The following is a 12,648-nucleotide window of genomic DNA, read 5'->3' on the forward strand; positions in this document are numbered from 1 at the left end:
TTCTGCGTTACAAATGCTTAATCCCAGAGTACTTCATATTGCTCGCATCCAAATGACATGAAAAGGAATATTCCCATCCCTTCAAACCCTGGCCACCTGGGATGAATTGTACTTTATATCAAAGAACAAAATGTTGAGTGTGTATTAGTCGTAAGATATGGGTTTCTATATCTGTGAGGCTTAGATGGAGCACCCTGTTCCCTGGTAGGTGAGAGGGGTTGGAATGTGGATTCTAGACTTTGTCCGAGGCACCTAGAGAACAAAGCATTCATTTTAGGTTGTAATTGCTTTCTGTTGAGCTACATTTAAAAAATGAATTTATCTCCAAGTTGGTCTGATGAGTTTTAATTTTGGCCTTGCTGACAGGTACACCAGGATATTAATGAAGGATATTGACATGCTGAACTCCTCAGGGAAAATGGACAAAATGCGTCTATTGAATAGACTGATGCAACTGCGCAAGTGCTGCAACCACCCCTATCTGTTTGACGGAGCTGAACCTGGCCCACCTTACACCACTGACACTCACCTGGTAGTTAACAGTGGCAAATGGTGGTACTGGACAAACTGCTGCCAGTGAAGGAGCAAGGTCAGCCGCAGGCCTGGTCAAGGCTTTTGTTTCCCTTTCTGTCTTTCAATCTTTCTATAGGAAGGAGACATGGAGTGATTTGATAGTTTCGTGGATACTTGAGTAGCTCGGACGGGGTGGGGGGTGGCCAACATAAGGCATAAAGCCCAAATTAACGATTGTCAGGCCGTAAAGGGAAATTAATTGAAAATATTCCAAAATGTGTTATAAATTAATATACAACAAACACTGGAATCAGCAATGGTTTTAGTTAGAGTAGGACAGGCAAAGAAGCTTACTGAGATATCCTTGAGGAGATAACCAAACTAAAACACAATGCAAATTAGGTTTTTAGAATATGTTCAACAAATCTGTGATTAGAAAGTAAATATAATAATAAAGTTCACGCGTTGTGAAATAGATGACATTGTCTCAATGGATTAAGAATTAGCTTAATGTTAAAGTTCCTATTTTGGGAGGATGTAGGTTTGGATGCAGATTCGATTGGAAGTTCAAAGAGCATGCCAGTCACTCGAACTCGAATCCATGACCAAATTAGTTGAGACTCTGGAGACCAGGAAGAATTGAACAAAAACTACTACTGTGTAGTCCGATCCATATATAAGGAAATCCGGTGGAGTGGAAAATCAAACATCCTGGTATATAGATTGGCTGTAAACAACCGCCTGCATGGTTATTTGTGCATTTCCGAGTGCGATGTCAGGCTTTGTCATGCTCTGGAGCAGTACTGTACCTGTGCTGCAGACTGATCAAAAATAGAGCAGGATTTTTAGTAAATGAAAGGGATTTGTGATGTTTAGCCTTCGTAAGCATGCAAGGATATCCACGACGATGTCTGCAAAAGAATTTGAAAGCGATCACTGATGACACCATGGCAGCATTTGACCTGTGCAGCAAGGTACATCAGACTGCATGCTGTGATGTTTTGGGTTACAAATTAGCATAGGTTTTAATGAGTTAAAAACTGCTGAAAATACTCAACTAATCTGGTAGCATCAGCGACGGGTCAACTATAACTCTTCAGAACTCCCCTCTCCAGAGATGCTGCCTGACCTGCTGAGTATTTCCAGAACTTTGCTTCCATCTATTTAGCTTTTATTTCACAAGTTTTAGTGACTGTTTAAAACAATAGTGTGTCTTGCTCTGAAATAGCATCCTGTTTTAGTCATTCTGGCCTGCCACACGCCATCCACTGGGGCTGGGGGCTCCCAAAAACTGGCCGATTTAGCATCAAATATTCTTCATGAGGAGAGTTGGATCACAGGCCTCTGCAATGCTTGATGCGCCCCATCCTCCTTCCGGGGGAATAGTTACAGGAGCCAAATATTCTGAAAATTGGGGGCTAACGTGTTGGGAGAAGGTGAATGGAATAATTACATGATTTGGGATTGCAGCTATTTTTTGATTAGGGTTTAATTTTTGCTGCACGAACTGCAGCACCGTCTGGAATCCACCTGGAATATCAACCCTTTGAAATCATTCCCATCAATCAAGGCTGCTGGGTCACATGGACAGTTCACATTGTATGAATTATAAAATTGGAGCTGGTTATGTGTGTTCATTTATGCCTTCTGTAATAAGAACATAAGAACATAAGAAATAGGAGCAGGAGTAGGCCATCTAGCCCCTCGAGCCTGCCCCGCCATTCAATAACTCGTTTACTAGATGACTCTACATCCTGCTTGTTCCCACTGAAATTTGGTTTCCATTATCCACATCAGTAGATGTAGGTTTTTTGAAGCATTTGTGTATCTGCGCTGTGTTCTTGGCTACCGATCAACCGATTTCCCTGATGAATTATCTTTTCCACAGGTTCTCGGGTGTTGATCTACAGCCAAATGACCAGGGTGCTGGATATCTTGGAAGATTATTGTATGTGGAGAAACTACGAGGATTGTAGACTGGATGGACAGACACCGCATGAGGAGAGACAAGTATGTTTCTTACCCTGTGCTTTCAAAACTGAGTTTGTTTGAGGAAAGTTCTCACCTCTTAAATTGATCTGAGGCTCTATTATCTAAGTAAGAATTCTAGACTTAAGGTTACAAAACTGACTCAAGGTTTTCAAACAAGAAATATGAATATTCAATTTGAATCTATCATCTATTTGTATTTTCAAAAATGAAACTTTCCAACAATTAGTAAAAAGATTGGTCCAATTGTTCGTCCAATTCTGGCTTAACTTTTCTCTCTCATCCCTCCAGGATTCTATTTCTGCTTTCAATAGTCCTGGGAGCTCAAAGTTTATCTTCATGTTAAGCACACGCGCTGGGGGTCTTGGTATAAATCTAGCCACGGCAGATGTAGTAATCCTATACGACTCAGACTGGAACCCTCAGGTAGACCTCCAAGCTATGGTAAGTTACTGAGCGATTAGGTATTTGTGTTCTGAAACCCACGTACTGTTGAATATATAACTATCGTAGCTGGTTTTAACATCCAAGTGCACTGATCAAGCGACACTTGGTATTTTACTGCCACTGATACCCCCTCAAATCTTCCGTGTGTTGCTCCCATGGTTTCTTTAAAACTGCACTCGACTGAACTGGTGGAAATATTTCAGCAAAGGCCTTCAGTTTGTTTCTCTTTATTTGAATGGAGCGTGCGGTTGTTTTCAGAATTGGCGTGGTATGATTTCAGCTGACTGGGCATCTTGTTTCTCCTCACCAATTAACTTCCAAATCCAATTGAGAGTTTGGAAATGAAATCCATTTTAAGTTTCAGTAATGCTGAGGTGTCACTGTCAGGAACTGCCTTCCGTGATTCAGTTTCACACAAAACAACTGATGCACGGATTTTAATAAGTGCTTCGTGATTGCCTCGTGTACCAAGGGCTTATGAATTCAAATCTCACTCATTTGCGAAGTTTGAATTAAAGTTTACAGTGAGCAGCAAAAGGGAGCAGGGCTCCCCAATTGTTCAGCTGGTTCACTAAGATGCTTCAGGGAAGAGCATCTGTCAGTACTTGACTCCAATCCACAAACACAGTGGAGATTCTAATTCCCCTCCAGTGTGAAGTGGCAAGTTTCTCAATTGCTTCATTGATCCACCAGCCAGTTACTGGATTGCAATCAATGCATCTGAGAAATAATTAAATAGGTTCAGGTGCTTCCTTTGTTTTCCCCTGCTGAAACAATTGTTGATGTTGACTGAGTGATTAGAGAGGGTTAAAACATGCAGGAGATAGCCATAGAACCATAAAAAATTACAGCTGAGAAACAGGCCTTTTGGCCCTTCTTGTCTGTGCCGAACCATTTTTTGCCTCGTCCCACTGACCTGCACTTGGACCATATCCCTCCACACCCCTCTCATCCATCAACCCGTCCAAGTTTTTCTTAAATGTTAAAAGTGACTCCGCATTTACCACTTTATCCGGCAGCTCATTCCACACTCCCACCACTCTGTGCGTGAAGAAGCCCCCCCTAATATACCCTTTAAACTTTTCTCCTTTCACCCTCTGGCTTTTTTCTCCCGAGCCTCAGCGGAAAAAGTCTGCTTGCATTCATTCTATCGATACCCATTAAAATCTTATACACCTCTATCAAATCTCCCCTCAATCTTCGACGCTCCAGGGAATAAAGTCCCGACCTATTCAATCTCACTCTGTAACTCAGCTTCTCAAGTCCCGGTAACATCCTTGTGAACCTTCTCTGCACTCTTTCAAACTTATTTACATCCTTCCTGTAACTAGGTGACCAAAACTGTACACAATACTCCAAATTCGGCCTCACCAATGCCTTATATAACCTTACCATAACACTCCAACTTTTATACTTGATACTCCGATTTATAAAGGCCAATGTACCAAAGGCACTCTTTACGACCCTATCCACCTGTGACGTCACGTTTAGGGAATTCTGTACCTGTATTCCCAGATCCCTCTGTTCAACTGCACTCTTCAGAGTCCTACCATTTACCCTGTACGTTCTTCTTTGGTTTGTCCTTCCAATGTGCAATATCTCACACTTGTCTGCATTAAATTCCATTTGCCATTTTTCAGCCCATTTTTCTAGTTGGTCCAAATCCCTCTGCAAGCTTTGAAAACCTTCCTCACTGTCCACTACACCTCCAATCTTTGTATCATCAGCAAACTTGCTGATCCAATTTACCATATTATCATACAGATCATTGATATAGATGACAAACAACAATAGACCAAACACCGATCCCTGTGGCACACCACTAGTCACAGGCCTTCACTCAGAGAAGCAATCCTCCACAACCACTCTCTGGCTTCTTCCATTGAAAGACAGTAAGAAGTTTAACAACACCAGGTTAAAGTCCAACAGGTTTATTTGGTAGCAAAAGCCAGGAAGTTCTTCCATTGAGCCAGTGTCTAATCCAATTTACTACCTCCTCATGTATACCTAGCGACTGAACCTTCCTAACAAACCTCCCATGAGGGACCTTGTCAAAGGCCTTGCTGAAATCCAGGTAGACAACATCCACCGCCTTCCCTTCATCCACTTTCCTGGTCACCTCCTCGAAAAACTCTAATAGATTGGTCAAACATGATCTACCACGCACAAAGCCATGTTGACTCTCCCTAATAAGTCCCTGCCTATCCAAATATTTGTAGATCCTATCCCTTATCACACCTTCCAATAACTTGCCCACCACCGACGTCAAACTTACTGACCTATAATTTCCCGGATTTCCTTTGGAACCTTTTTTAAACAACGGAACCACATGAGCCACCCTCCAATCATCTGGCACCTCCCCCGTGAATACTGACATTTTAAATATGTCTGCCAGGGCCCCTGCAAGTTCAACATTCGCTTCCCTCAAAGTCCGTGGGAATACCCTGTCCGGTCCTGGGGATTTATCCACTCTGATTTGCCTCAAGACAGCGAGCAACTCCTCCCCTTTAATCTGTGAAGGTTCCATGACCGCCCTACCAGTTTGCCCTATTTCCGTAGACTCCATGCCCATTTCCTCAGTAAATACGGATGCAAAAGAAAAATCCATTTAGTATCTCCCCCATCTCTTTTGGTTCCATCCAGACATCCAGACATCATATCTTTGCTAGCTTATGATCAGTTTGCAGATTTCTAGGAAGTTGATTTATTCCCCATCCCCATGTTCAGGTTTTGATACAGTAAGAAGTTTAACAACACCAGGTTAAAGCGGTCACGGGCATTCGGCCTCTGATATTCGGGTAAGCGTTCTCCAAGATGGCATCACGACACACGACGGCGCAGAGTCACTGAGCAGAAACTGATAGCCAAGTTCCGCACACATGAGGACGGCCTCAACCGGGATATTGGGTTCATGTCACACTATCTGTAACCCCCACAGCTTGCCTGGACCTGCAGAGTCTCACTGTCTGGAGACAATACACATCTCTTTAGCCTGTCTTGATGCTCTCTCCACTCACGTTCTTTGTATCTTAAAGACTTGATTAGCTGTAAGTATTCGCATTCCATCCATTATTCATGTAGTTTGAGTCTGTGTCTTTATATGCCCTGTTTGTGAACAGAATTCCCACTCACCTGAAGAAGGGGCTTGGAGCTCCGAAAGCTTGTGTGGCTTTTGCTTCCAAATAAACCTGTTGGACTTTAACCTGGTGTTGTTAAACTTCTTATTGTGTTTACCCCAGTCCAACGCCAGCATCTCCACATCAAGGTTTTGATAATCAGAGTTTTTGTTTGAAATTCTTGGATTTCTTATTATAGAAAGAATGTTTGCTGGAAAATATATGAATGTGCTGTTTTTACAGCTGAATGCAGAGGAATGTTAATTGAAATTGTTACTTGATTGTGTGGATCTGCCAAGTAACTTGAATTGTGTTCTTTTTTAGGATCGCGCCCACAGAATTGGTCAAAGAAAAGTAGTTAGGAGTATTCCGATTTATAACTGACAACGCTGTGGAGGAAAGGGTGAAACATGCTGAAATGAAACTTAGACTGGACTTTATTGTAATTCAGCAAGGTGGCTGTTGAAGTTGGTTGTTTTTTGGGTGGGAACTGCATGGGGAGAACATCAGAACATAAGAAATAGGAGCAGGAGTAGGCCATCTAGGCCCTCGAGCCTGCCCCGCCATTCAATAAGATCATGGCTGATCTGAAGTGGATCAGTTCCACTTAACCGCCTGATCCCTATAACCCCTAATTCCCTTACCGATCACGAATCCATCTATCCGTGATTTAAACATATTCAACGAGGTAGCCTCCCCCACTTCAGTGGGCAGAGAATTCCAGAAATTCACCACCCTCTGAGAGAAGAAGTTCCTCCTCAACTCTGTCGTAAACTGACCCCTCTTTATTTTGAGGCTGTGCTCTCTAGTTTAGCCTCCTTTCTAAGTGGGAAGAATCTCTCCACCTCTACCCTATCCAGCCCCTTCATTATCTTATAGGTCTCTATAAGATCCCCCCCTCAGCCTTCTAAATTCCAACGAATACAAACCCAATCTGCTCAGTCTCTCCTCATAATCAACACCCCTCATCTCTGGTATCAAACTGGTGAACCTTCTCTGCACTCCCTCCAAGGCCAATATATCCTTCTGCAAATAAGGGGACCAATACTGCACACAGTATTCTAGCTGCGGCCTCACCAATGCCCTGTACAGATGCAGCAAGACATCTCTGCTTTTATATTCTATCCCCCTTGCGATAAAGGCCAACATCCCAGTTGCCTTCTTGATCACCTGTTGCACCTGCAGACTGGGTTTTTGCGTCTCATGCACAAGGACCCCCAGGTCCCTTTGCACAGTATCATGTTGTAATTTTTTTCCATTTGGATAATAATCCAATTTGCTATTATTTCCTCCAAAGTGAATAACCTTGCATTTGTCCACCTTCAGACCCGTTCGTCTACCAAGCACTGCCTCCCTGGTAACATTAATTGTATTGAGTACCTCTCCTCCTACCAACCCTCTATCGTTAATATTCGGTAAACTATTTGTGTCTTCCACCGTGAAGACCGACACAAAAAACGTATTTAAAATTTCAGCCATTTCCTCATTTCCCACTATTAAATCCCCCCTCTCGTCCTCCAAGGGTCCAATATTCACTCTAACCACTCTATTCCTTTTTATATATTTGTAAATGTTTTTACTATCATTTGTTATATTTAGAGCTAGACTAGCTTCATAACCTATCTTTCCTTTCTTTATCGCTTTCTTAGTCGTTCTTTGTTGTTTCTTAAAGTTTTCCCAGTATATTTCCTCAGTCTGTTTCGGGGCATTGAGGTATTAACTTTAAATGGCATCGGTGAACCTTTGGGGTCCCATGAGAAGTGTCAATCATTCCCAGCCTTCACTCCAGAATTTTATCTTGCATTCTTTTCTCCGACTGAGTTATTGCACGGATTTTAAAACTTTGTGTTGGGGATTGTGAATACATTGGATATTACCTCAGTAACCTGTTCTTTTTCAAATACCGCAGAACATTTTAAAATTAAACTTCAATATTTTCACAGCTAACTTCTCTAATCGTCAATGATTTTAAAATGAATTATCATTACAATACATTAGGACATACCACCTGGAACTGTGCAATCTGGCATATGTGTTCCTGACTTTTGATGAAATGTTCCTAAAAAATGAACATTAAAACCCTCTGCAATCTTCCACAGAGTGTGAACAGCCAGTTAAAGTACGCTGTACAACAAAGTGGGCTCAATAGTTTCCACTATAGCCCTTGTGTGTCTATTTATTGACATGTGAACCCGTCTCTTGCATTACTACAAGTTTAATGCCCTCCATACCAGGATGTTGCCTGTTATGGAGGGCATTAGCTATGAGGAGAGGTTAGAGAAACTTGGTTTGTTCTCACTGGAACGACGGAGGTTGAGGGGAGACTTGATACAAGTTTATGAGAGGCATGGACAGAAGGGATAGTCAGAAGCTTTTTCCCAGGGTGGAAGAATCAATTACTAGGGGGCATAGGTTTAACGTGTGGATTACTGCCTGTGCCACGGGAAGGTGAGGGCAGGAATGGAGTGAGGTGGAGGATGAATGTGTGGCTGAGGGACTGGTGCAGGGGGCAGGGATTCAGGTTCCTGGACCATTGGGACCTCTTTAGGGGCAGGGATGATCTGTATACAAAAAACGGGTGGAACTTGAATCACACGGGGACCAATATCCTGGCCGGTAGGTTGGCTGAGGCTACTGGGGAGAATTTAAACTAGATAGGTTGGGGGGAGGGGAGCTAGAAGAGTTGACTAGGATCAAGGAACTAATTGATGGGGGGGAGGATGCAGGGGTAAGGGGAATTACAAAATTAATGGTAGAGGAGAGGGTGCAAGTGAATGGAGGCGGTAATTTAGATAAGGGAGTAGAGGGAGAGGGTGTTCGCGACTCATCAAAGCGGGTCCAGATAAAAGCTGGAATAAGGACACTTTGCCTGAATGCACGAAGCATTCGGAACAAGGTAAATGAGTTGATGGTGCAAATCAGCACAATTGGGTACGATCTGGTGGCCATTACAGAAACGTGGCTGAAAGGTGACCAGGACTGGGAGATGAATATCCAGGGGTATCAGGCGTTTAGAAAGAATAGACAGGAAGGAAAAGGTGGTGGGGTCGCGCTATTAATAAGAGATAATATCAGGGTAGTACTGAGGGATGACATAGGCTCTGAGGAACAAAACGTGGAATCATTATGGGTAGAGATGAGGAATAGTAGAGGGAGAAAGACACTAGTAGGTGTGGTATAAAGGCCCCCAAATAATAATGTTGAGGTAGGGAGGGCTATAAACAAGCAGATAAGGGATGCATGTAAAAACGGAACGGCAATAATCATGGGGGACTTCAACATGCACATTGACTGGCAGACTCAAGTCGGTAAGGGTGGAATGGAGGAAGAGTTCTTAGAATGCTGTCGGGATAGTTTCCTTGAACAGCATGGTACGGAACCGACGAGGGAACGAGCTATTTTGGATCTGGTATTGTGTAACGAGGTAGGTAGAATTAAGGATCTTATTGTGAAGGACCCTCTTGGGTCTAGTGACCACAATATGGTCGAATTTCTGATTCAGATGGAAGAGGAGAAAGTTTGGTCCCAAACCAGTGTCCTCTGTTTGAACAGAGGGAAATATGATAGGATGAGCGATGAATTGGCTAAGGTAGACTGGGAGAGCAGGCTGGCAGGTAGGATAGCTGAGGAACAGTGGAGGATTTTTAAGGAGATCCTTTTCAGTTCTCAGCAAAAATACATTCCAGCAAAAAACAAGGATTGTAAGAAAAGGGAGAACCAGCCGTGGATAACGAAGGAAATAAAGGAGAGTATTAAAATAAAAACAGCTGCGTACAGAGTGGCCAAAAATAGTGGAGAAACAAGTGATTGGGAAAAATTTAAGAAACAACAAAGAGAGACTAAGAAAGCGATAAAGAAAGGAAGGATAGACTATGAAGCTAGGCTAGCAATTAATATAAAAAATGATAGTAAAAGTTTTTATAAATATATAAAAAGGAATAGAGTGGCTAGAGTGAATGTTGGACCCTTGGAGGACGAGAGGGGGGAGTTAATAGTGGGAAATGAGGATATGGCTGAGTCTTTAAATAAGTTTTTTGTGTCGGTCTTCACGGTGGAGGACTCAAATAGTTTGCCAAATATTCACGATAGAGGGTTGGCAGCAGGAGAAATACTTAATACAATTAATGTGACCAGAGAGGCAGTGCTGGGTAGACTAATGGGACTGAAGGTGGACAAGTCCCCGGGTCCGGATGGAATGCATCCCAGGGTATTGAAAGAAATGTCAGAGGTAATAGTGGATGCGTTAGTGATTATTTATCAAAACTCGTTGCATTCTGGGGTAGTGCCGGTTGATTGGAAAACGGCTAATGTTACGCCGCTGTTTAAAAAAGGAAGGAGACAAAAGGCGGGTAACTATAGGCCGGTCAGCTTAACGTCTGTAGAAGGGAAAATGCTGGAATCCATTATTAAAGAGGAGATAGCAGGGCATCTGGATAGAAATGGTTCGATCAATCAGACGCAGCATGGATTCATGAGGGGAAAGTCGTGCTTGACGAACATGTTGGATTTTTATGAAGATGTGACTAGGGCGGTTGATGGAGGAGAACCGGTGGATGCGGTGTTTTTGGATTTCCAAAAGGCGTTTGATAAGGTGCCCCATAAAAGGCTGCTGAAGAAGATTAGGGCACACGGAGTTGGGGGTAGTGTGTTAAAGTGGATTGGGGACTGGCTATCCGACAGGAAGCAAAGAGTCGGAATAAATGGGTGTTTTTCCGGTTGGAGGAAGGTAACTAGTGGCGTGCCGCAGGGATCGGTACTCGGGCCGCAACTGTTTACCATTTATATAGATGATCTGGAGGAGGGGACGGAGTGTAGGGTAACGAAGTTTGCAGGCGACACAAAGATAAGTGGAAAAGCGAATCGTGTGGAGGACGGAGAAGATCTGCAGAGAGATTTGGACAGGCTGAGTGAGTGGGCGAGGATATGGCAAATGGAGTATAACGTTGAGAAATGCGAGGTTATACACTTTGGAGGAAATAATAACAAATGGGATTACTATCTCAATGGAAACAAATTAAAACATGCTACCGTGCAAAGGGACCTGGGGGTCCTTGTGCATGAGACGCAAAAGCCCAGTCTGCAGGTACAACAGGTGATCAAGAAGGCAAATGGGATGTTGGCCTATATTGCGAGGGGGATAGAATATAAAAGCAGGGATGTCTTGATGCACCTGTACAGGGCATTGGTGAGGCCGCAGCTGGAATACTGTGTGCAGTATTGGTCCCCTTATATGAGGAAGGATATATTGGCATTGGAGGGAGTGCAGAGAAGGTTCACCAGGTTGATACCGGAGATGAGGGGTTTGGATTATGAGGAGAGGCTGAGGAGATTGGGTTTGTACTCGTTGGAGTTTAGAAGGATGAGGGGGGATCTTATGGAGACTTATAAGATAATGCGGGGGCTGGATAGGGTGGAGGCGGAGAGATTCTTTCCACTTAGTAAGGAAGTTAAAACTAGAGGACACAGCCTCAAAATAAAGGGGGGTCGGTTTAAGACAGAGTTGAGGAGGAACATCTTCTCCCAGAGGGTGGTGAATCTCTGGAATTCTCTGCCCACTGAGGTGGTGGAGGCTACCTCGCTGAATATGTTTAAAGCGCGGATGGATGGATTCCTGATCGGTAAGGGAATTAAGGGTTATGGGGATCAGGCGGGTAAGTGGTACTGATCCACGTCAGATCAGCCATGATCTTATTGAATGGCGGGGCAGGCTCGAGGGGCTAGATGGCCTACTCCTGCTCCTATTTCTTATGTTCTTATGTGTGAGGGGCAACATTTAAAGGAGATGTATGAGGCAAGTTTTTTACACAGAGGGTGATGGGTGCCTGGAACTCGCTGCCAGGGAAGGTAGTGGAAGCAGATATGGTCGTGAGTTTTAAGGGGCGTCTCGACAAATACATGAATAGGTTGGGACTAGAGGGATATGATCCCCGGAAGGGTAGGGGGTTTTAGTTCAGTCGGGGCAGCATGGTCAGTGCAGGCTTGGAGGGGCCGAAGGGCCTGTTCCTGTGCTGTAATTTTCTTTGTTCTTTACAATTTCTTAACATCGAGACTGAATTCTTTCAGGAAGGTTAGTCAATCAGAATCTCAATAAGCTGGGGAAAGATGAAATGCTGCACATGATTCGTCACGGTGCTACCTACGTATTTGCTTCTAAAGAGAGCGACATTACAGACGAAGATATTGATGCTATATTAGAGAGGGGTGAAAGAAAGGTAAAACTAACATCAGGAACGGGAGTGCCCCTTGCTCTGCTATTCCAATCCTGCAACTTCATGGCTCACTTGTTCAATACTCTCCTTACAATGCTGCTGCAACATTTTCATCGGCACAATAAGTCTCACTTAATCTGCATCTCAGAAAGTTCTGCAAACTGAGCATCAAAAGCTCATTGCATTAAATGCATTGTACTCTGATGGTTTTGTTCAGTCTCTTTTATTTCATACCATTGTCATTGTGCCAAGAGGAGATGATTAAACAATTGGATTAAACCCTTAATTTCAGCTTTGGAATTGTTTGTGTTTACAGCAAAATGTTTTTTTTTAAAGCCTTTATTGTGAGTTTTGACGAAACGATTCAAATGAGT

General features: G+C 43.3%; 1 protein-coding gene across 1 annotated transcript in view; it reads left to right on the plus strand.

Annotated features, from left to right (window-relative positions):
• The window catches only part of LOC144486628 (SWI/SNF-related matrix-associated actin-dependent regulator of chromatin subfamily A member 5-like), a gene marked incomplete at its 5' end in the record, with an annotated part of 28,520 nt that extends 16,081 nt beyond the window's left edge, over positions 1–12,439 (plus strand). The window contains 7 exon segments of the mRNA XM_078204677.1: positions 367–545; positions 548–589; positions 2,402–2,523; positions 2,794–2,946; positions 6,390–6,428; positions 6,430–6,520; positions 12,129–12,439. Of these exon segments, the coding sequence (XP_078060803.1) occupies positions 367–545; positions 548–589; positions 2,402–2,523; positions 2,794–2,946; positions 6,390–6,428; positions 6,430–6,520; positions 12,129–12,439 (937 nt within the window).
• Between the last annotated feature and the right edge of the window lie 209 nt (positions 12,440–12,648).

This window comes from Mustelus asterias, unplaced genomic scaffold (genome assembly GCF_964213995.1).
Source record: "Mustelus asterias unplaced genomic scaffold, sMusAst1.hap1.1 HAP1_SCAFFOLD_420, whole genome shotgun sequence".
NCBI lineage: Eukaryota > Metazoa > Chordata > Chondrichthyes > Carcharhiniformes > Triakidae > Mustelus > Mustelus asterias.